The sequence below is a fragment of the Hypanus sabinus genome, chromosome 3 (genome assembly GCF_030144855.1).
Source record: "Hypanus sabinus isolate sHypSab1 chromosome 3, sHypSab1.hap1, whole genome shotgun sequence".
NCBI classification, from domain to species: Eukaryota; Metazoa; Chordata; class Chondrichthyes; order Myliobatiformes; family Dasyatidae; genus Hypanus; species Hypanus sabinus.
The window spans coordinates 69,622,164-69,648,405 of NC_082708.1; the positions used below are offsets into that span (position 1 = coordinate 69,622,164).

A 26,242-nucleotide genomic window follows, 5' to 3' on the forward strand; every position below is an offset into this window, starting at 1 on the left:
GATGAATGTTGCTAAATACAGAGAGATCCTTGATTAAAACCTACCAGCCTCTGCCAGAAAATTTAAACAGGAGATGAAGTTTGTCTTTAAGCAGGACAATGACCAAAAGCACACTGCCAGGGCAAACATAGAATGGCTTCAAATGAAGAAAGTTGATGTCCTTGAGTGCCCAATCAGAGTCCTGATGTTAACCTGATCGAGCATATCTGGAAAGATCTCAAGATTTCTATCCACCACTGCTCCCCAGCTAACCTGACACAGCTTGATCAATTTTGCAAGAAGGAATGGGCAAATCTTACTCCATCACATTGTGCAAAGCTAATAGAGATTTATCCAAAAAGACCACTGGCTGTAATAACTTTGAGAGGTGGTTCAACTAAGTACTTAACAAAGGGGGATGGATACTTTTAAACAACTGACATTGCAGTTTTCAAATGTTTAGTTTTCATGCTTTACAATTTTTCCTGTTTTTTAGGGGCTGTACTGTGAAAAAAGGAGTATGTGATACCCGGATAATAATTCTCAGTTAAATTGATCAAAATCCCTGGTTGTAATACTCATTTATGTGAACAAAGGGTTGGGAACTGAATACTTTTGCAAGGCACTGTATATTTCAAACAACTCGATTATCCTGTAATGCATTGAAACTATAGCTTGTTAGATATAGATTGCACCAAGCATTTCAACTGAGTTTTATATTTTAACAAACCAATGTTTAATTTGGTATGGAAATGTTTTTATAATTACATTGAAGGCAATTTTGGTTTGTTATACACTGGTAAATAATAAGAAATCATTTTTTAAAAAATGGAGATTAAAAATAATCCTTTCTCATGACCTATACTAGTTTTGTAAATGCCATAGGTGCCCACTTGCATGCATAATTGCCAGGCATAATCAATAAATAAGCACATTTTCTCTTATTGCATTAGTTACTTCTCTTTGCTAATGTCGCATTTTTACTATTGATAAATGTTCTCTGTCTTTTAAGTATTGAAATCTAAATTCTTTTTGATGTTGTACAATGGTTTTTTTGGATGTACTCATACTGTACCTCATCGATATAAAGCTAGAACTACAGTAACACGTGGCTTGATGACACAAATTGACATTTGTTATCCGGTAGCCCAATGATATGTACTTAAGTGGATAGTAATCATGAAGGACGCCTGCCTGTAAGGGACAGTGACATAGCACCAATTCTTTGGTAATACCGTACTAGAAAATGTCCCTCTGGGGAATCATACCTAAAGGACAGTGGAAAGTTAACCAGGTGCCAACAAAATATGCATCTTTGAGAATACTGATAATAGACCGATTGTTCAGAGGTTCTGATGGTTCAGCATCTGACTCACTATGTTCTGCTTCCTGTCTTCCTTTAAGCACACTGAGTTCACTTGAAAGTTTATTATATCACTGTGTAATATGAAACAGAATCCAGAAAATTTATGAGTCTTAATTATCAGAGTCTTGAGGCATAAATGCTGTTTATCATTCACATGACAGAATAACAAATTAATTTGCAATAAGTAATGCAACGCACAAAGAATGCCAGAGGAACTCAGCAGGCCAGGCGGTATCTATGGAAAAAAGTACAGTCAACATTTCAGGACGAAACCCTTCGGCAGGACTGGAAAAAAACCTGGAGTAGATTTGAAAGGTGGGGGGAGGGGAGAGACAAACACCAGGCTATAGGGGAAACTGAGGGGGAGGGATGAAGCAAAGGGCTCGGAGTTGTCTGGTGAAAGAGACAATGGTGAAAGGCCATGGAAGGAAAAAGAAAGTGGGGAGCGGTGGAGGACCAGAGGGAGGCAATGAGTGGACAAGGAAATAACATGAGAGAGGGACAAGGGGATAGGAAATAGTGAAGGGGGGCATGGGTGGAGGTATTACTGGAAGTTTGAGAAATCAATGTTCATACCATCAGATTGGAGGTTACCCAAATGGAATATAAAGTGTTGTTACTCCATCCTAAGTGTGGTCTTATCCCAGCAGTGGAGGAGGCCATGGATGGACATATGGGAATGGGACGTGGAATTAAAATGGGTGGCCACAGGGAGATCCCACTTGTTCTGATGGACGGAGCGTAGGTGCTGGGAAACCAAGCCAGGAGAATATGATCACTGTGTATTAAGTTTATATAGACATTTTGTATCATAGGTATAAAGATTTATAAAGAAACATTGAAAGAGCTCCAGTGCTGTATGTGTGGAGTTTGCACAATCTCCTATGGTTGTGGGTTTCCTTTGAATATTCTGGATTTGGAGTCAAAGTTGATACAGAATTGAAATGCCATTCAGGGTAATGTGGCCACACCAACCATGAATCATTCATTTATGCTGGTAATAAAATTCTGTTGTTTAAAATTCTCCCCGAATTTCTATTAACCCTTGAGATTCTACCACTCATCCACAACTTAGGGCCAATTCATAGAGACTAATTAACCCATCAGCATGCATTTCTTTGCGATGTGGGAAGGAAACTGGAGCACCTGGAGAAAATCCACGTGGCCATGAGGAGAATGTGAAAACTTCACATGGACAATATCAGATGTCAGGACAGAACCTTGGTCGCTGAAGTCACGAGGCAGCAACTCTAGTTGCTATATTTTGCTGTATCATTGTGGCGTTAAACTTCCCCAAAAATTTGCAGGTCTGTAGAGTAATTAGCTACTGTAAATTACCCCTTGTTGTGTGGATTGGCAGTAGAATCTGAGGGAGCTTGATGGGAATAAGGAAGGAATAATATGGGATTTGGACACATTGATGGTTGGCATGTAACTTGGTCCAGATGGCCTGTTTCTGTGCTGCAGGAGTGATCAGAAATGAATCTGTCTGTATAAGTGATACCCACTGCAAGCCCCTTAACCTGAATTAGAAAACTTAGAGAAGGATCCTTTCACATAAATTTAATTAAGTAGGTGTTTCTTCTGGTTTTGATTTGGAGCTAAAATAGCCGCTATTGGCATTGGTTTATAGTGGTTGAAAACTGAAGAAGCTCGTGCATGTTGGGACATTCACAGAACCTATTGACCAACATCGCTAGATGATGCATGGAGTTCCCTTTGAGAACAACAAGGTCTTTCAATTGCCTGTTGCTCTTCAAAGGTGAAACTGAAATTGATGTATGGAAATGCATGACATTTGTTTAGGATGTGTAGAGTATGAATAAGTTGTGCTCAATTTTAGGTATTCTACAAGGTAGATGGTTCTGTTAGGCTGAATTTTACAGATTCCTTAAGCTGATCACCTTACTGACCTTTTGCTGAGTCCAGTTGGTAATGTACACGTCGTGTTCAATAGCTCCATTTAAAAGCAGAAAATGGGGACAATATACAACCTGAAAGTTTCGTTCTTCACAGACATCCACAAAAACGGAAGTTTGAGAATGAGTGACAGTAAAACATTAGAACCCCAAAGCCTCCCTGACACACAAGCGGCAGCAGCAATGACCCTCCCCCTCCCCAAACTACTTCAGCAAGAAAAAGCATCAACACCCTCCACCCACCAAGCAAGCAGTAAAGACCGTGATCTGCAGTACAACAAACACTAATTGTTCACCCGACAATTCGGCATAGCCTAGGTACTCTCTCCCCTTAAGAAGGGACAGAGAGGTGTCACCCTTTCACAAGAAGGGGGACGTGCATAAACAAACAACTCGCTCACTTATGGTGTTAAAGTCTGCTGCATCGCTTCTTTCCCCCAAGTTCTCCAACTCAAGAATTGGCAACAAGCTCTCCTCCACCAACGAGAGAGAGAAGGAGCACGCGTGTTCAGAGCCCCCAGCAGCTGGTCCCGTGTTCCATTTCCTCTGCTGGAGCTTCATTCGGTGGCATCAGCATAGAACTGGCTCATCCGCAGGGTCGCAAAGTCTCGGAGCCCCGAAGGCGCTAGTCTTCTAGGTCGTGACTATGCGATATCTAAAAGTGGCCAGTCAGTGAGCCCCAGGGTGGGTCTCATCACCATAAAGAACCAAAGGTTGACTGTAGCTCTCAGAGTCTTCGACAGAACCCCATCCACCTGGAAAAGGAAAAAGAGAAGCATTAAAGGTAGAAATTAAGCTGCATCTGCAGATGAGCTTGAAGAATGCCATCGTAGCTCCTCCCACATGTATCTTATTTTCTATTTGTCTGAGGGAATGCACTAAAATATCAAGTAGTCAAACCCATGCCATATTCATCTCAGTAGTTACATGCCCATTTTTGACATCCATTAAACAAAGTGCTATTATCTTCCTCTCATTCATCTCTGGAATACAGACTGTGCCTGTGAAACGAATTTTCTTTTAACTTCTATCTTCCTTCCCTTTCCACCCTTGTTATTGTCCCCATTCATTTAATTTGGCTGTATCCTTTCATTTTCTCACTTGACACAACGTATATGTTCAAACTTTATGTCTTGCTTCAAATGTAGTGTGCTTGGGTCATCACAGATTTAATTATATGAGAAATATCCTTTTGAAACATCTGTGTGTTCTTTTGTCACTTTAGAAACAATAGAGATATTTGGCTGTAGATGACTTGAAGCAAAATTACTGAAAGCATCTCAGTCACTTTGTAGATCCATTTGCATATCATTTATAATTTATAACCAAGAGGAATATTCTGCTGAGCCTTCTGAATTGTCATTACTGTTTAAAATCTGCATAATGATTTGCGTTTTGAATAAAAGAAGCTTTAACTCAAAATTATTAATAATCCTTCTGTGGCTCTGCAAATTCTTTTTTAAGTAAATTCTGACTAGAGTTTCATATCCTTTAGCGGCATTATGTCCATTTGTTTGCATTCTGCATATTTGTTATTTTTGTACAACAAATATGCTCACAAATTAAAGATATATTAATCAGAAATCATGAAAGATGCTTAAAATTAAAATCATACCATGCACAGAACAACTAAGCATTGCAGTTTTATAACTGCTACAAATTAGCTGATATGGCTGCCAGCAGTGCATAATATTTTCATTCTCCTTTTCTTTCATTTGATGAATTGGTGATAAATCTATCATGGTGTACTGTAATTTTCAATCAAGCTTGACTTTTAATTATAGACGTTAATTAATTCTTTTTCTTTTATTCTGGAATGCTTTGTTCAGAAATATCAAATTAAGGCTGCTTTCAAACTGAGGCTAAATTCAACTCTCCCTATCTCTACCCAACACTATTCAATGACTGACAAAGCTCTAAGGCACTGATGAAGATATCAGGATAATGCCCTAGTACATATATCTCAACAAGTGAATTTTCAGTTCTTCAAAATTAGTGCATTTGTGTCATGTAAATTGTCCCCTCATAGAAAAAAGCCATTGGTTTTTAAGACAGAACTGAACTTACAGTGGTGTTAGCTACCAACTAGTCACTGACCTAAACAATTGAGGCTTTTACATGATCATTGGGTACTTGGAAAGGGCAATGACCTTACAAAAACATTGTTACATAAGAAAACCCCGGTACTGTATTGTAACGCTTTTGATTTATGAGCTTCTAAAACGTTGGAGTCATTTATAGAAGTGAATATAATCAGCTGTTATTTGCTGATCCTTGACTGAAATATGAATGCCTTTATTTTGTCATTGCTAACTTGATAATATTCCTTATTTTCATTCATTTTCTAATATAGCATGAATCCAGACTTCTTGATGCTTTGCAAACACAAAAATATCCATGCATTTCTCAGACGGTGAAAGCTGATAGTCACAGCCTGCATTTGTATTGTTCTGACAATTTTCATCAATGTCTGAGACTTTGGAGAAGTTAATTGCATGTAATCATTGTTCTAATCTGTTATAGTTAACATATTATTTAACTTTCAGTCTGCTTTGGATATGAAGGTTTATTTTGCATTTAATCTTCAAATAAAATGTATACTAAAACTTGTCCTAACAGTTGAATTTCAATTGCTGACAGTCATTACTTATATAACATTTTATTAATATCTCTATATCGCTGCCATTAGTGGTAAGTCATGAAGATTTCTGACCGTTTGGAAGAAGTTAACAGATTATTGGTATAGTTGTGATCTTTTTGATACAGCATCTCCAACTTTTGGCTTTGGCTTATCCAAAGACAGAGGCCCTGAACTTGCATTATTAGTAATGGAAAGGTGTGAGTGCCTGCCTGCCTCTGGTGGAATTCTGGAAGTTGGTGTTAGTGATAACCTGTTTCTCTCTATAGCAAACATGGTCAGTTATCTAATGTGATTTACTATTCGGTTTTTTTTCTTTAGTTGGTCTAATAAATTATGTAAAGGCATACTTTTTATTTGTTAATATTATTTTCTGTGCTGTTTGTGATGTATGTATTGTGTTTTCCACCTTGGTCCCTGAGGTGCTGCATATATTAAATGACAGTGAACTTGAATTTAAAGTGGCAAACAACATCTGGGCGAGAAAATGACCAACCCTAAGAGAGGAATTAACTACCAATCCTGAACATTACGATTACTTGAGTCAAGCACCTTTAATATCAATGGGGTCACCAGAAAGTCACATAAATACCATGGCCGCAAGATCAGTTCAGATGTTGTGGCAAGTAATTTACCTCCTAATACCCCTCCATGCCTGGTAGATGGATGGTAGGTGAATGAAGGGCTATGGTCCTGGTGCAGGTCAGTGGGAGTAGGCAGTTTAAGTGGTTTCAGCATGGACTAGATGGGCCAAAGGTTGTCCTTCAACCTTTTGCCCTTCAATAGCCTTTAATGAATCTAGGTTAACTGTAACCAATTTATTTTTAAATATCTAAAGAGGTTATTGTAGTCTGCGTTCCTTGCCAGACTACTCTCATTTTTTTACTTTCCATTTCGGTTCCAATTCCTGAGTCATCTTCTTGGACTCAATCATTTATAGATGGTGCCACATTGGAAAAGGTGAAATTTACACCCAGAATCTGCTGAATATCTGTGCTTGTTTCCTCAAGGTGAAAAAAAACACGATTTCATTGCTGCTGACCGAAAATATCAGCACTTCGTTTGCCCATTGGATATGTAACTTCTAGGAACCAAGCATATGCAAGTCATAAAAAATCTTCAATGTGTGTGAAATAAGAAGTATAATTTGTCAAGATTATCTCAAGACAACCACAAAATATAGTATCTGTGTGTCATCCTGTTACCATGTTGAATGATATTGCCTCTTTCAGCGTGCTTTTAACTCATTGATTGGATAGTGCTTATAGCATGTTGCATTTTACAGGTGGAAATTATGACAGTGCATTTGAAATAGAGAAGGGTGTTGGCACCGTTGTTATCGCCAAGCCACTGGATACAGAGCACAGGGCAACTTATAATATGACTGTGGAAGTCACAGATGGAACTAACTCAGCTGTTACACAGGTAAAGCCAACAAATGAATAATCTTGATGTCTGTTATTTCCTGGCATTTTAAATTAACTGTTTTAATAGGCAGTTTAATGTTTATAATAAGGACAAACTCATTACATTGTCTGGTTCTGAATTAAAAAATACTATGAGATAAACTGTCAGGGAAATTTGTGTATATATCATTGATGAAACAAGCAGTAAGATCTATTTCACAGGTGAGAGAGAAGACAGACATTGCCAGGCTGATAGTACACCTGTTTATTGAACCAGTTCACTTTTATGTATTCACAGATGTACTAGTGGATATGCACAGTAGAGAAGTTCTAGTGTGTGACTTATCTGTAATGGAAGATGCACGCAGGAGGAATATTTATAAGGAGAGTAGTTCAATTAGTTAAAATGCCAGCCTGTACTTCAGGAACAGCGACCCAGAATTTATGAATTTTAGTCTTAATAAATCTTAAATCAGAAAAGTCCCTGCAGCCAAAGAAGACTGTTCAAATAATGGTCTGCCTGTGACATAAATAGCTCACTATTTGAGCTGTTGGATCAGGCAATGACAATTCTTTTCGCACAAAACATCTAATTGTCCAGAAATTATTTCTTTAATGTAAAGGGGATTTTCCCGAGGCAGTATGTAATTCTTTTTTATGTGACACAAGCTGCTGTACAAGATATAGAAGTCCTGCGTCATGAACTCTTACAGCATCCCTTTACTCACAGTTTGAATGCTACTTCCCTATAGCCCTGTAAATGATTCATTTGCAAGTATTTATTAAGGTTCCATTTAACAGTGATGTTGAAGCTACTTCCACAACTCCTTCATGGAGTGTGCTGCATAATTTGTAGAATTGAATAAACTCATGTTAAGAGTAGTTTTTAAATAGCATCAGTAGCATGTGTCTGTGTTCAAAATGCAGTGATTTTTGTCACTGATAGTTGACAAGAAATTAGCAGTAAGATAATTTATAACTGTTTTGCTCACTGCGGTTTCAAGCATTCGGGCTTGGAGATGCCAGAAATGGCCAGGAGTGAAAATGAAACTTCAACAAATTAGGAACTACAAAGAATTTGAAGGCATTGACAACCATCTTGGGTGTTACAATGGAAAAGAAAATTTAGAGGATGCAGTCATGAATAGCATTGTATGAAGGTAGTTCCTTATCTGCATAGGTGTCTGCGTTAATTTTGTTTGATGTTTACGCTGGATGATTCCTTCTGATTCCTTCATTGATAACTATTAGGAAATAAACATAATTTTATACTACTGTGGTACTATTGGTAGTGTTCTAATTTGTTCTGTATTTCATTGAAATAAATACTTACAAAAAGTGTTCACCACCCCCCCCAGAAGTTTTCATGTTTTATCATTTTACAACATTGAATTACAATGAATTTAATTTGGCTTTTATTGACATTGATCAACGGAAAACAACTCTTTCGTGTCAAAGTGAAAACAGATCTCTACAAAGTGATCAAAATTAATTACAAATATAAAACACAAAATAACTCATTGCATAAGTTTTCACCTCTCTTTAATATGACACGCCAAATCTTCACTGATGCAGTAAGATGGTTTTAGATGTCACATAATTAGTTAAATGGAGGTCTGTTTTTGGAGGCCTATGTGCAGTCAAGGTGTTTCAATTGATTGTAGTAAAAATACACCTGTATCTGGAATGTTCAACTGCTGGTGAGTCAGTATCCTGGCAAAAACTACACCATGAAGACAAAAGAATACTCCAGGGAACTCTGCAAAATAGGTTATTGAAAAGCCCAAGTCAGGAGATGGATACAATAAAATTTCCAAGTTACTGAATATCCCTTGGAGTCCGGTTAACTCAGGGGTCGGCAACGTTTACCACTGAAAGAGCCAATATGGACCCATTTCCCACAGAAAAGAAAACACTGGGAGCCACAAAACCCGTTTGACATTTAAAATGAAATAACAACTGCATACAACGTTTTTTTTTGCCTTTATGCTATGTATAAACAAACTATAATGTGTTGCATTTATGAAATTGATGAACTCCTGCAGAGAAAACGAAATTACATTTCTGCATGCAACGAAAATATTTTGAACTCCGAAAAAAAGACGTTGGGTTGAAGGTTACTCCATAGTTAGCCTACCTTGGATCGAAGAATTAAAAGAAAGCGCACACTGGCGGGTGCCAGGCATTGGCAGTGGTGATGTATATTAATAGCGATAAAAAACACGTTGTAGCGGTGTAGCACTACATGCAGCGCTAAAATAAAGACACTGCAGTCAAAGGTAACTTTATTCGAACTAAACAGCCTTGCTTTAAAGCCTCCCTCAACCCGTCCCCGTGGGCGCAGATGCTCCAAAAGACACGTACTCACAAACCCCCGTAGGCTATCCCCTTAGCCGGAATGGTGGCTAATTGTGAGCCGGTTCGGATGTGCCAGGAAATGGGGTCTACACAACGTTTTTAGATTGTACAAGATCACCATAATCTTCAAATTTTGAATTACATTTCAAAAACTAACAAACCACGGGGAGCCGCAGCACAGAGATGAATGAGTCGCATGCGGCTCCAGAGCCGCAGGTTGCCGACCCCTGGGTTAACTAAATCATCAAGTAATGGAAAGAATATGGCACAGCTGTAAATCTGCCTAGAACAGGCCATCCTCAAAAACTGAGTGACCATGCAAGAAGGGAGGGAGGCCACCAAGAGACCAATGACAATTCCAGAGGAGTTACAAGCTTCAGTGGCTCAGATGGGGAAGACTGTGCCTGGGTGCTTCACCAGTCGCATTTTTATGGGAGAGTGGCGAAGAGAAAGCCACTGTTGAAAAAAACTCAGATGAAATCTTGGCTAGAGTTTGTCAGAAGGCATGTGGAAGACTCTGAAGTCAGGTGGAAGAAGGTTTTATGGTCTGATGAAACCAAAATTGAACTTCTTGGGCATCAGATTAAATGCTATGTTTGGTATAAGCCAATCACCACACATCATCAAAAAAAAACACCATCCCTACCATGAAACATATTGGTGGCTTCATCATGCTGTGGGAAAGCTGCAGTACAGCAGGCCCTGGAAAGCTTGTGAAGACAGAGGGTAAAACGAATGCAGTAAAATACAGGAAAACCTGATGCAGCCTGCAAGAGGACTGCGACCTGGGAGAAGATTTGGTAGAAGAAAAATAAACTGAAAGCAAGACACTGAAGAAATTATTCTTTTAAGTTATTAACAGTTCATCACTTCCCTCTGGTGCCCCTTCTCCTTCTTCTTCATCCATGGTCTGCTGTCCTCTTCTAATAACACACCTTATGCCCTTACCTCCACCCTCCCCACCACCATATTCTGGCAACAACACCCTTGCTTTTGAAGGGTCCCCTCCATAGATGCTGCCTGACCTGCTGAATTTTTCCAGCAATTTGTGTGTGTTGCTGAAGAATGTTCACCAATATCTGTCTGTTGCTCATCTCTTCACTTGGAGTTCGATTCATCTAAATCCTTGAATTTATTTTTGAGGCATAACCCATTGCCCTTTTATATGTGTTATCTCCAGTATGCACATTACCATTCAATAATATTCTTTCTTTAATTTTCAGTGCTGGCTTCTTCATGGTGTAAGATTTCACTTAAGGTGTAAGCCACGGTGTTAGGACTCAGATTTATCTTTTTAATAGTATTTAGTTTTATTCTCATCACATCTGTTTGGATGAAAACCTGAGATTAATATTAAAAGGAACTGAAGTTGACTGAAATAATCCTGTCCAAAGGTCATCTCTGACCTTTGGAAGTCAGGAATTTAAGTTTAATGTAATACAGGAAAGAGAGGTGTTTTAGTCTGGTTCTCTTTCTCTCTCTCCCCCCCCCCCCCCCCCACTATAATCTCCCCCCAGCCCTACCTTTCTTTCTCTTTTATTTCCCATAATTCTCCACCCTCCCCCTAGCCTATTTCCCTCCAGCCTATCACTTCCTAGCTCTCTACTTCATCCCTCCCCCCATTTCTTATCCCCCCTCGACCATCCCATGTTACTTCACTCCTGATAAAGGGTTTCGGCCCGAAACATCGTCACTACCTCCTCCCATAGATGCTGTCTGGCCTGCTGAGTTCTGCCAGCATGTTGTGTTTTTATTTATTTCCAGCATCTGCAGATTCACTCGTGTTACTATTTGAATATTCATAGGTGCATCAATTAAATATTATTGGAACTTTTTCTTGTATGGGGAGAGTAGTCCAAACTGTTTGAAGTATGCCTGCCATTAGGACATTAAAGTTATCTGAAGGTCGCTGGTTCGAGCCTTGGCTGAGGCTGCGTGGTGTGTCCTTGAGCAAGGCACTTAACCACACATTGCTCTGCGGCGACACCGGTGCCAAGCTGTATGGGTCCTAATGCCCTTCCCCTGGACAACATCGTTAGCTTGGAGAGGGGAGACTTGCAGCTTGAGCAACTGACAGACTTCCATAAAAAAACCTTGCCTAGGCTTGCGCTCTGGAAACTTTCCAAGGTGCAAATCCATGGTCTATTGGAGGCCTACACACAAACTTTCATTACTGCCACTGTGAGGACCTCCATGAATAAAATTTTGTTAGCACCTCTCATAATGAAGTGTTAAATGCCTTGTGGTACTAATGTATTTTTAGACCTCTTAATGTGCTAATAATGGCATCCATTTGCCTGAGAAGTGTTTATTTTTGTCAGCTAGTTTGGATCAACAATGTTATTGTGTAACATGGACGTTCCAAATTCCAAGATTCCCATGATTTTCCAGTTGACCTCAGCATGAAATCCAGTAATAGATCCAAATGTATGTAGATTTAATGTTTCTCCATGATCATTCAATCACTTTTCTACAAGTTTTTCCTTATTTCTTAATTATCTTTTCAGTTGTTTTTATAACAGTAAGTGTGTGTGTAAACCAGTCCAACTTTATTATTATTATTACCTTATTGTCGCCAAACAATTGATACTAGAGTGTACAATCATCACAGCGATATTTGATTCTGTGTTTCGCACTCCCTGGGGTACAAATCAATAGTAAATATAATAAAAATTTAAATTATAAATCATAAATAAAAAATAAAGGGAAAGTAAGGTAGTGCAAAAAAAAAACGAGAGACAAGTCCGGATATTTGGAAGGTACGGCCCAGATCCGGGTTAGGATCCGTTCAGCAGTCTTATCACAGTTGGAAAGAAGCTGTTCCCAAATCTGGCTGTATGAGTTTTCAAGCTCCTGAACTTTCTCCCGGAGGGAAGAGGGACAAAAAGTGTGTTGGCTGGGTGGGTTGTGTCCTTGATTATCCTGGCAGCACTGCACCGACAGTGTGCAGTGTAAAGTGAGTCCAAGGACGAAAGATTGGTTTATGTGATGTGCTGGGCTGTGTTCACGATCTTCTGCAGCTTCTTCCGGTCTTGGACAGGACAACTTCCATACCAGGTTATGATGCACCCTCGAAGAATGCTTTCTATGGTGCATTTATAAAAAATTAGTGAGGGTTTTAGTGGACAGGCCAAATTTCTTCAGCTTTCTCAGGAAGTAAAGGTGCTGGTGGGCCTTCTTGGCAGTGGACTCTGCTTGGTTGGACCAAGTCAGGTCATTTGTGATATTCACCCCGAGGAACTTAAAGCTTTTGACCTGTTTCACCTGTGCACCACCGATGTAGATGGGGTCATGCGGTCCACTACTCCTTCTGAAGTCAACAACCTATTCCTTCATCTTGCTGACATTGAGGAATAGGTTATTGTCTTCGCACAATGCTACCAGGTTCTTAATTTCCTCTCTGTACTCAAACTCATCATTACCTGAGATACAGCCTACAATTGTGGTGTCATCAGCAAACTTACAACTTCTACCTTATGTCTCTTGTTTTCTCTTACCTTCACTCACTGTTTTGTTTCTCTAGGCCAAGGTCGTTCATCCAACCTCTCCTTATATTATTCTTTATTATGAAGGCATATCACTTCATTTTCCATCTGTTTATCCAACATTGAGCACCCAGCCATATTTCCTAGCATTGCAATAACACTTCTGTAATATTACTAAGATCTCTATTTTTGACATCAGTTCATGCAATTTATTGTGAATTCAGGCAGAGCATCTTTAACTTCATTTCCTTTTCATTTTTCTGTTTATAGATGCGCTATTACCATGAAATGCATTGAAATTCACAGACAAAGAGCTGTTTTGTTTCAACACTCCACGTATGAAATTAGATTATTTTTCTCGAGTGGAATGCAATTACAATAATTTTCAAGTTGATTGAATCCCACATGTAATACACACTCACACACACACACACACCCCTTTCAGGTGTCTCTCTCCAAACTCCACCCTCCCCTCCCCCATACCTGGCTCCATCTGTCCTTTTATCTTTCAACCCTCCTTCTTTTGGTGCACCAATCCCCTCTGGCCTCTGTCTCATTGCTCCCTGAGTCTCAAAACTGGCTCTCTCTCTACATTACCCCACCCCTCCCGCCTCACTAACCACAATCTGAGTCCTGGTGTAGGATCCTGATCCAAGACATTGACAATTCCTCCACCTTCTCCAGCTCTCTTCCACCCTCCCCCCCCCCCCCCCGACTCACTAACTTTCTAAACTAGGTTGTTCGTCGCTTCAGATGTTCAGATTCCAGCATCTGCAGTTTCTTGTGTCTGCACACATTGAAGTCATCTCCAGCAACACTCTCGCTATTGCTGGGAGAGGTGTCCAAGCTGTTTGAGAAATGCCTGCCATCTGGTCCTCTTGGAGCACTAAGATTTCAAAAGTGCAACTTATCGAGGCTGCCCATGAACCATAGTCTTTTACCCATCTTGTAATGAAATATTAAATCCTCCTGTGGTACAGTGTACTAATGAATTTACTAATGAACTTCAAGTCCTGTGGTCCGATCTGTCACATTGTTCTTATCTCTCTCCAAATTACTACCACACTATGGAGTCAACGAGTACAGTCAGGGTGTACGCGTGCAGTCTCTCTCCCCTCTGTTTGGGTGAGACTAGAAGTAGGGGGTCATGGCTTTAAGGTGAAAGGTTAAATACTTGAGGGGGAACTGAGGGAGAACGTCTTCACACAGAGTCGTACGAGCTGCACTGGAAGTGGCAGATCTGAGTTCAATTGGAACACTTTAGAGAAGTTAGGATAAGTATGTTTATGGGAGGGGCTCAGACAGATATGGTCCAGGTGCAGGTAAATGGACAAGGTAGAAGATCAAGTCAGTATGGACTAGATGGGATGAAGGGCCTCGTTCTGTGCTGTAGTGCTCTATTACTTTATGACCTCAGAAACAGGACCTTTATCCTTAAAAACCTTCCTAGCCTTTACCTTCCTGTCTAATCATTTCCCCTCAGCAGAGGTGTATCATCTAATCAGTTATTTTTCAGGTCTACAATCTTCTGTTGATTTAATTTGTCCTACAACTTTTCCTTCCGTGCTTTTTGACTTGTACATTTATGTGGGCCATTCAACCCCATATCCATTTTCGTGTGCCTCAGGAAAATGAATCCAAGTTTATTATTGTCTCCAGATCCTCATTATCCCTTGTCTCAATCTTATTCCTCTTCTGTCTATTGTTAGATCCAAGATGGACCACAACAGTTGGATCCTTTTCATTCCATTTCAAGCTGTTCTCTGGCCCCAGTGATGTTTGTTTTTTCCTCTTACTGGACAGACAACATGCCTCAGGGTCTCACACTCACATCTGGTGAATACAATACACACCCAGTAACTACTACACAGGCAGTCCCCGGGTCACGAACGAGTTCCGTTCCTGAGTCTGTCTTTAAGTCGGATTTGTATGTAAGTCAGAAAAAGTACATCTGGTATTATTTAGCATCAGTCAAACGTTTGTCTTAGTATATAGTATATATTTTACCTTTCTATGCATATAAAACACTTAAGAAATGTATATATTCCAATAATTAAATCACTGCGTTGCTTAGTAATAATTGTAGCTTCTATCGGGACAGGGCCTTTCACATGCTCCATTATTCTCACTTTATCCTTTAAAATTGTTCCGATCATTGACCGACTGTAGCCTAACGCTTTTCTAATGACTGATGGCGTTTCATCTCTTTCCGATCGCTTTATTATTTCCACTTTATTCTCAATCGCGATCGCTTCCCGTCAATGGAACTGTAACACTGCGGGTGGCACATCTCGACTTCCGCCAGCTCCCGAGGTCTGCTGGGTCCTAAGGACCACCGCACTGAATTTCCCAGGTCGGAAAGTCCAGGTTAAATGGGACAAGTGGTGGCTGTGCTGGGTTTGGGTATTTGATCCTCCACAATATTCTGAGTGGGTATTTAAACTGGAGGTGGCAGTGTTTTTTTTACGAGTTGCGAGCTTGACATCAACCCGGCACGGATGGTATGGGAGTAACTGGATCGACATCAACCCAGCATGGGAGCGGTATGTCACTGGATCGAACTCGGGAACCTCAGAAAACTCCGTTCTCGAGCCCGGTGCTGATCTCACTGCTGACCGGAGCAGGGGGGTGGGGTGCGATCCAACTTAAAATGGCGGTCGGCGTTCTCCTTCCTCGGTTCGTGAGTACGAGTTGTCCATAAGTCGGACGTTCGTAACTTGGGGACTGCCTGTAATTATCTAGCACATTACATTTCACTCCCAATTTCTGAGTGCTCTCCTCTACCATGGTAGTCAAGTCAAGTTTATGTGTAACTATATACATGTTTATATTGTTTATAACCATGTAATGTATATAGAAACAAGACAACATTTCTCTAAACCAGGGTGCAAAACACAGTAGTATAAATAACACGTAATAACTTATGAAAGTAAGGAGAAAATCTACAGAGGAATCACACATAAATGACACCCTAAAGTGCATTAATATTAATATTAGAATGATTAGATTGGTCTTCCTATCTATCCACTATTTTAATTCACATGCAAATTGCTAGCATTTGCCTGCTATCTCCTTGACAATGTCAAAGACTGAGGCTCTTGAATTATGGCTTCCTGAGTACTTATACCCACCCGACTAGATGTCACACCCTGTGACCCTAACAGCTACTCAAAACCAGACCACAGCCTAACCCAAGCAACTTGATTATTCCTTCCATTAAGCATATTAATTCAGCAAACAAATTAGGAATTGCTGCAGCATGTGGACATGTTGGAATAGGAATGGGATTCGGAATTGAAATGTTTTGCCACCAGGAAGCCACGCTTGTGGCGGATGGTGCAGAGATGCACAATGAAGCAGTTCCACAGTTTATACTGGGTCTCACCAATGTAGAGGAGGCCGCATTGGGAGCACCAGACATTGTCGACAACCTCAGCAGATTTGTAGGTGAAGTTTCGCCGAGCTCAGAAGGACTGGCTGGGGACCTGAATGAATGTGAGGGAGGGGGTGTAGAATGTTGGCCACTTGCAGTGATAAGTGTCCAGCACAAGAAGGACTTCCCAGTGCCAAACATTTTCATTCCCGTTACCACTCCCGTTCCAACATGTCAATCCATGGCCTCCTCTTGTGCCAAGATGAGGCCACCCTCAGGGTAGAGGAGCAACTCCTCACATTTTGTCTGGGTTGCCTCTAACCTGATAGCATGAATAACAATTTCTTCTTCTGGTAAATTAATTTCTACCCCCTTCCCCCTTCCACTATTTCCCACTCTGACCTTTTACCTCTTCTCACCTGCCTATTATTTCTTCCTGGTACCTTTCCTCCTCCTCCTCCTTTTCCTTTTGTTCACTCAACTCTCCTATCAGATTCCTTCCTCTCCAGCTCTTGACTTTTCCCACCTACATGGCTTCACCTGTCTCTTTCCAGCTAGACTTCTTACCCTCCCCCACATTTTTTTATTCTGGCATCTTCCTCCTTCCTTTTCAGTCCTGAAGAAAGGATCTTGGCCTGAAACGTTGACTTTTTATTCATTTCAATGGATGCTGCCTGATCTGCTGAGTTCCTCCAGCATTTTATGTGCGTTGCTTTAGATTTACAGCATCTGCAGACATTCTTATGTTTAAAAACAGATATATTTTTGGGAAAAAAATGACTGACTTTCACTGGGGACATGGCAAAGGCTTATTACTAGAATTACCATTTCCATCTCTGCATTACGTTCCAACACTGAGCAGTTCCTGACTTCACTACCAAGCAAAAGTTGCATTCCATTCAGATTCACTTTGTGCCATCACTTCTATGTAATGAGGGGAACTGAATCATAATATGAGATGCCTCCGTTTAGGAAAGTTATTGTAAAATTCGGGCTAACTTGTTAAACAGAGAATGTAAACAACTGGTAAAACATATTGATCTTTTGTTTTCCAGTACACCCTGTGGAAAAGCAAAGTTATCATTTCTTCTTTCTGAATGATCTGTTTTCATTAAATATTATTTCTTTTATTGCTCATTTTCAGGAAAGTGTGTTTTTGAGTTATTTATCAGTATTATAAATTGTCAGTGCAAGATATTAATAAGTACAGTATATCTTATGACATAATGAAATCTGACACTTGTGAAATTAACAATGTCATTGAGCCTGTCCATAATCTTCAGCTATTTATAGTGCTTTATGATGGAAGCTTCCTTTATGAAGTGGTTCTCTCAAGCAAAGTTTTATTAAATGTATTTATTAAATGCATTTATGTTTTATGTTCAGACAGATTTTGAAAGGCATTAACAATGCCGCTATTCATTGTATTGTTGCTTTATAATATTTGCATTAGGCATCATTTTAGAAGAGTTACCCTAGGTACATAGAGTACTAAAATATACACTTCTCATGCAAAAACAACCTAACAGTTCTGTCTCTACCTCAGGACATATCCTTGCAGTTTTGAAAAGCAGAAGGCTTAGAAATTGGATTTCACTCTGTTTTGATGCATTAAATGGGTACTAGGCTTTTCTACACAGCATGGAGTATCATTAGAAAAAAAAAAGATAAAATTGGGATATTCAATAGAAGAGATTACATATTTTATTCCCATTTCAAAGCATTACCAGCTGACTTTTGCATGCAACGGGTGTTGCATTCACCCATTTCACTGTGGGAAGTATTGTTAAACTGAACACTACAGCCACACAGGATCTGGGTCTTTATGAGGCATGGGGAGTAGAAGGTTGTAATAGGAGTAGCTGTCTCATTCAATCTGCACCTTCTAAGCAACTTTCTGCTCTTACAGCCTTATACTCTCTGTGTCTTCTATAGTCCTATTAGTGCTGTCTGTCATATATTGATACTGGTTTAATATTGTCACATGCACCAAAATACAGTGAAAAGCTTGCCTTGCATACTATTTATTGTTACAAAGTGTATTGAGTTAGAGTAAGAAAAACAAAGTGTAAAATGTAAAAGCTATCAAAAAATTGCAGTGCAGGTGAATGATGAAGTACAATATCCTAATAAGGTAGACTGTGAAGCCAAGAGGCCATCTTATTGTACAATAGGTCTGCTCAAGACACTGTGAGCAGTGGAATAGCAACTGCCGGTAAGCCTGGTGGTACGTGCTTTCAGGCTTTTCTATCATTTGCCTGATAGGAGAGGCGAGAAGAGAGAGCATCCAAGCTGGCTGAGGCCTCTGATTGTGCTGGCTGCTGTACTGAGTCAGCGGGAAGTGCAGGCAGAGTCCATCGAGGGGAGACTGGTTCCTGCAATATGCTGAGCCGTGTCCTCGGCGCACCTTGAGGTCATGTGCAGAATGGCTACCAAGCTGCTGTGCATCCAGACAGAGTGCTTTCTATGGTGCATCGATAAAACTTACCAAGAGTCGGTGCTGAATTTGTTTAGCCTCCTGAGGAGGTAGAGGCACTGTTGAGCTCTCTTGGCTGTGACATCAAAATGGTTGGACCAGAATAGGCTGTTGGTGATATTCACACCGAGGAGCTTGAGGCTTTCAATCCTCTCAACCTCAATACTATTTATGTAGACAGGTGCATGTCCACCACCCCCTTTCTGAAGCCAGTGACAAGCTCCTTGTTTTGCTGACAATGAAGGAAAGGTTGTTGTCATGGTACCATGTCAAAAAGCTGTCTATCTTCTTCCTGTAAAACGACTTCTTGTTATTTGAGATGTAGCCTCCTACAATAGTATTATCTGCAAACTTGAAGTTAGACCACACAGCCATGAGTGTACAGGGAGCAGAGCAGGGGGCTGAGGACACAGCCTTGTGGGGTACTGGTGTGAAGAGTAATTATGGCTGAGGTGTTGCTGCCTTTTGTTACCAATTGTGCTCATTTGGTCATAAAGTTAAGGATTGCTGAAGGAGGCATTAAGTTCCAGGGTCTGACGTTTGGTGATGGATTTGTTTGGAAAAATAACATTGAAGGCAGAGTTATCGTCAATAAACAATAGTCTGATGTAGGTGTCTTTACTGTTCAGCTGCCCCAAAGGTGAATGTAGGGCCAAGAAGGTATCTATTATGCTGGCAGGCAAATTGCAGTGGATCGAGATTGTCTTGAAAGCTGGAGATAATGCTTGCTATGACAGGATGGTGGTGTTAGAGCCATCGGGGCAGTAGATATTAAGGCAAATTATTTTGTTTTTTCCTGCGTATCAGAAAGATAGTGGTCTTACAGCCTGAATCAGGGAGAGGTTGAAAATATATGCAAATATCCCTACCAATTGATCCACACTGTGTCTAAGAACCTGGCCAGGGCTATCATTGGGGTCCAGTGCTTTCCATGGGTTCACCCCCTGAAAGACTGATATTATGTCTATAAATGTGACTGCAGATTCAGGTGCACGGGAGATTGTCAGGGTGGTGACAGACCTGTTTCCTTCTGTTCAAAATGTGCATAGAATGTGCATAGGTCATAGGGAAGAGATGTGCTGCTGTTGGTGATGCTGCACAACTTCTTTATAGAATGAAGCTCTACCACAGCTGATGGCTCAAGTGAGACTCAAAGCTCAAGGTACATTTATTATCAAAGTATACAACATTGAAACATAGAAAACCTACAGCACAATACAGGCATGTGTGGTTCTGATCCTCGCTTACCTGAAGATTAACAACGAAGAACGTAGCTTGAAGTCTTTTGATCAAATTCCTATCACTAACATGTTACACACAATGATGAATTTATGGTGTGTTCATAGTGTGATAGAGAAATTACCCCCTGCACTGGAATTGAAGATATTAGGAAGAATTCTGAAAGGGCAGGGCTTCTGCTGGAAGTGGATGCAAACACTTGAAAACATCCACAGAATGTGTTTTTTTAAAACCTAACATTCATGTAGAAAAAATCAGGCACACAAGTGAGGTTTTTCTAATCCAGTTTATGGTCTTTACAAAAAAAAACATTTCTTTCTGACCTGAACACATTTCCAACTTAGCAATAGAGATTTGCTTAAAAGACTATGAGCTACGAGCATTGTTAATCTCCAGGTCAGCAAGGTGTACATCTTCCAGATGAGCCACTAAAACAACACTATGCCTCCTCTCTAAATTAGACTTAAACTATACTATAGATCTATTTTGAAGATCATGATTATCCCTGGCGAACTGGCCAATATTTATTCCTTAACATTATCAAAATAAGTTATTTGGTCATAATCGCATTGCTGTGTGAGGGATCTGACTACACACAACTTGGCTGTTCTGTAGTAGATCAATGACGATATTTTGAAAATAGCATAAAAGCTGCAAATTACTTTGGAGTATGTTTGAAAGGCATTACATAATTAAAAGTATATTTTTTTGGAAAGTCTTAGAGTGTCTTTTTCCTTAATTCAATATAACAGCTCCTACTATTTCTACCATTAATATAAGTCTTGTACAAATATAGCATCTATTCTGCAAAATCTCACCTTTTCACATTGTTGTAACATAAGGGAAGCAACCAATTAACTATAAATTAGATGATGTATTTCAATTTGTGTCTTGAATTATGAATAGAACTGTGACCTAACGGAGTTACTGTAAACGTATTAATGAAATTGTGGCATACTAATGCCACCTACTTGCTGGAAGGAGCCCTTCTATGCCTTTCTGACACAGGTAGATTGATTCCTGGGAGGTAGGAATGCAGAGTTGAGTCTATGATTAACTCAGCTATGGATCTTTTAATTGTGAGTACAGGCCGGGGTTCGGGGGGCGGGGGGGGCGGGGTTGGTAAATGGCCCTATCCTACTCTTAATTTTCTCATAGTGGTGTTTTTCTGTTTGTTGTATCCTATATAACTTTTAAGTCTTAAGTATCATACATAGTTCCTTAATGCTACAGGAAAAAAAATCAAATTATAAATAATCATTATCATATTCATAAATCATCATAAAATAATAAATTGCATAAATTGAATAGTCATTCTTATTTTTGAAAGGACAGTTACTGTAACCATTGGGTTGAATGGCTAATCTTTCTCTGTTTTGACTTGCAGGTGTTTATAAGAATACTTGACAACAATGATAATGGTCCAGTGTTCTCTCAGCCAAGCTATGATGTGACCATTTCTGAGGATGTTGCCGTGGATACTGAAATTCTTCATATTAAAGCTACTGATAAGGATGAGAAAAACAAGTTGACCTACTCAATTCACAGCAGTATAGATCCTATGAGTATGCGTAAATTTCAGCTTGACCAGAGCACAGGCCGGCTGAGCGTAGCTGAAACGCTGGACCACGAGGCTCAGGCTCAGCACAGTTTGACTGTAATGGTGAGTGAGTACTTATTGGTCCACTTTCAGAATTTATATATCTCTGCACATCAAATTGAGATAAATTCACAGCACTCCACTTGACTTCAGTAACCTTTCAAATGCTACTGCTTCCAAAGTTTCAAATATTACCTTAGACTCCGGGAGGCTTGAAGAAAGTCTGTCCTGGGGTTAGAAGGTTTATTTTGCTATTGGCGTTTTGTTGCTACTGTTATGTTGTTGTAGCTTCTGTGTCTGCAAACATTGCGGGCATTCAGTGTTGGTGTTGGAATGTGTGGCGGCACTTGTGGGCTGCCTCCAATGCATCCTTCAGTTGTGTTGGTTGTTAACGCATACGGTGCATTTCACTATACGTTTCAATATACGTACATGTGATAACTATATCTGAAACTTGATGTGAAGTTTTGAAGATCATACGATTATCTATCTCATTTAACCATTATGTGTTGATTATGATTTATGCTTCATGTAGCCAAAACTAATAACTGGGTGTGTGATTCAAATGACTGCAACCATATTCTTGTGATAAACTTGTTCAAAGATTCATGAAGTCGTAGGTTTGCTCTCACTTTGCTGCTCCAGTCAAGTTACTGTTATGTTCCCCAAATTCAGCAGCAGGTTTTACCACCAACTGTTCAAACAGCCTCTTATTCTTCCTGGTTGTCATGCAGAAGCTGGATTTAATAATATCAAAATATACATTTGAACGTGCGGGTTTTAATCTTTTCCACAATTTAGTTTTCCCATTTTTCCAGCATTTTTGATTGTTGACAGCCACCTCTACTCCCCTGAGTTCTCACAGATTTGTTCCAAGTTCAGTTTGAGATAAGCTAAGTGTATTTTTCAGTCTGAATGTTTTTCATCAGCAATTAACTATAAATTCAGATTCTTGGCTCTGCATCAGCCTATGGTCCTAGAGCCAGTTTAGTTTCAAAAATTATTTTGTTGTTAAATGATCAAATACATTTTCCATTGTCCTTGTGTCAGTAATATAGTTCCCCATCACCCAAGAAATTTCTTAAAATGAACAGAAAGTCATTCTTCCAAGTTCGGCTACTTGTAACCAGTACAACAAGCACCGACCCACAGCTTTAGATATAATTGCAGTGAAAATATTTTGGTGACTTTGAAACTGTCTTCTTCCTGCATGGTTTCAGCCACAGTTGATATGAGTCTTTCACAGCAGTAATGCCTTGTATCCTAAAAGTGGTCAATTAAGTTCAATGTAATACATATTTTAAACACTATGCAGGCCATCCTGGGTAATTAATGTAGTTGACTCTTACAGCCAGCCATTAAGTCGTTTTTGTCCGTAAGATGGAAAATGCACCAAAAGGCTACTCAATGTGCTAACCATAACTCCACAGTACAAAAATAATCAAAAGCGCATCAGATTGATAAAAAGAAAGATCACTAAGATTGAAGACAAAGGAAACTAGTTCTGCAGTGCATAATAATGAATGTGTAGGATCTCTTTCATATGTGGAGATGTCCATCATTCATGACTGGACATCTGTTGAGCAAATAATGCAAAAAAAACTATTATCTTGGGTCAAATAATTTAAAAGCTATAGAAACGTTAAGACATGAAAATGGCTCCATAAGGTTACTATTAGCAGGGCCAGCTGGCTTTTATTGCAATTTTGCAACAAATGAAATAATGTTGGAATGATTTAAGAGACAATTCATGAAATAATACTGAGATTAGTATGATGTATTGTTTTAAAAATCCATCCAAATTCCCCTATAAATGTAAACGTAGAACAGCTTTTTCCTTGACTATCAGAATTATGAAAGCATGCACCTGAGAGCGAAAATTGTCAGTAAGACCATTAGATGAAGGAACAGAATTAAGCCAGTCAGCCCATTGAGTCTGCTACGCCTTACCATCATTATTCCTCTCAATCCCATTCTACTGCCTTCTCTTCATAACCTTTGACACCCTGACTCATCAAGAACTTATCAGCCCCTGCTTTAAGCATACTCGATAACTTGGCCTCCGCAACCATCTGTAGCAATGAAATCCACAGATGCACTACCCTCTTGGTAAAGAAATTCCTTCTGATCTCTATTCTAAATGGACATCCCTCTATTCTGAGGCTGTAGCCTCTGGTCCTAGAGCCCCCCATTATAGGAAACATCTTCTACACATGCACTCGAGGCCTTTCAATATTTGGTAGATTTCAATGAGATTCACCCCCCCCCCCCATTCTTCTAAACTCCAGCGAGTACAGGCCCAGAGCTATCAGATGCTTGTCATAAATGAACTCTTTCATTCCTGGAATCATTCTTGTGAACTTCCTTTGGATCCTCTCCAATGCCAGCACATCTTTCCATAGATAGGGGGTCCAAAACTGCTCACAATACTCCAAATGTGACCAATGCCTTATTAAACTTCAGCTTTATATCCTTGCTCTTATATTCTAGTCCTTTTGAAATGAGTGTTAAGATTACATTTGCCTTCTTTATCACTGCCTCAACTTGCAAGTTAACCATTAAGGAATCCTGCACAAGGACTCCCAAGTCCCTATACATAATACGGACTGTGCTTAAAAATGTGAACAAAAGCGTCATTCTTTAGTCTCGAACAGGGGTTTCCAACATTTTTTATGCTATGGACCAATGCCATTAAGCAAGGGGTTTGTGAACCCCAGATTAGGAACTCCTGGTTCAGAAGATTATGATCAGAAGTAAGGCAAAAATTTATTTCAGACAAAATATCATTAAAATTGGTTAGCCTATTTGATTAACTGACCATTATTCAACCTGTTTGCTTTATTCATGGCTTTCAGCCTTTACTCTTTGGAGTTTTGAAGAATGAAGGTGATCTCTGTGAAACCTATTGAATGTTGAAAGGCCTAGGTAGAATGGATGCTTCCTGGAGTGGATGAGTCTCGTGCCAGGGGGCACAGCCTCAGAATAGAGGGATGTCCATTTAGATAAGGAGGAATTTCTTTAGCTAGAGGGCAGTTGAGGAGGCCAGGTCATTAGGTGTATTTAAGGTGGAGGTTGATAGGTTCTTGATTAATCAGGGTTATGGAGAGAAGGCAAGGGAATAGGGTTAAGAGGGAAATGGATCACCTATGATGAAATGGCAGAGCAGACTCAATGGGCTGAATGGCCTGGCTGTGCTCCCACATTTTATGGTCTTATTGACTTATTTGCTGAGACCTGCAAATTTGACTGTTTTTCTGCCCATTAAATTTCAATCTTCTGTGTCTTGGTCATTACAGTTATGGAACAACATTGCTCTTAACTGAGTCACTGACAATATTCTTTCATTCCTTTCATCTGCTGTACAAAAATCTACATATATAAGCTATCTTATGTATTTATATTTATATATTTTTTGCTATTGTTTTCTTTACCTTAGGGTGTTTTTATATCCGGAGTAGAAATTACTTAGTTCTCCTTTGCACTAGTGTGCTGGAAATGACATTAAACAATCCTGAATCTCTAAGCTCATTTTCTCAAAACCTCTACCAGTCTCTTCCAGTCTTCAAAAACTCCTGCTGATAGAGGATCACATGGCTTTGTTAGTTCAGTTACTGCAGGTGAATTGAATGTCAAACCCATATACTTATTTACAAATACTTTGCTAGCTGTAAACTCCATCACATTAAATGCCTTTAAATGTCCATGCTTCCTTCCCCATACAACAGTGCTCTCCGGATCCCTCAGCCACCTTTCAATTTTCCGTTTGCCTGATTGTCCCTTTGGTCATGCATGCACCTGTTGTAAAGAAAATGACCTAGTACCTCCTTGGGATGTCCTGCAATTTGACAGTGACCCATATAGTCAGAGAGTTTAATCTTCAAGTATGACGCACTAATCATAACACAAAGACATGATCTGAGGCAGTGTAACAAGCCAGTTTGGACAGACAGTTGGTTCTTCTTGCTTGTTGAATTACAGCTTTCCTGGGTTTCATCTTCTTGGAGGCATTTATTCACAGTAGAACAAGAAGTACAATAGAATTAATGAAAAACTACACACAAAGACTGACAAACTGTACCAAAGAAGAGTGTAAAAATCCCCCAAGAAAAAAACAAATAATAATAAATAAATAATGCTGCGAACATGAGCTGTAGGGTCCTTGAAAGTGAGTCTTTAAGTCGTGTTCAGTGATCAGTTCAGTGTTAAGATGAGTGAAGTTATCCCCGCTGGTTCAGCAGCCTGATGATTGAAGGGTAATAACCTTTAGATTGAAGCGTTCCTGAACCTGGTGGTGTGGGAACTAAAGCTCCTATACCTCCTTCCCGATGGCAGCAGTGTAGAAGAGCACATGGCCTGGAAAAATTATCATCAATCTATCTAGACAGCTTCCATGTTCCTGTGCT

The 26,242-nt window shown here is 39.7% G+C and overlaps 1 protein-coding gene across 1 annotated transcript in view; it reads left to right on the forward strand.

The window, feature by feature from the left end:
• Positions 1-26,242, forward strand: part of fat3a (FAT atypical cadherin 3a) — a 570,475-nt gene that overhangs the window by 392,846 nt on the left and 151,387 nt on the right. The window contains exons 9-10 of the mRNA XM_059964604.1: positions 7,188-7,327; positions 21,627-21,902. Of these exons, the coding sequence (XP_059820587.1) occupies positions 7,188-7,327; positions 21,627-21,902 (416 nt within the window). The remainder of the gene's footprint in view (positions 1-7,187; positions 7,328-21,626; positions 21,903-26,242) is intronic.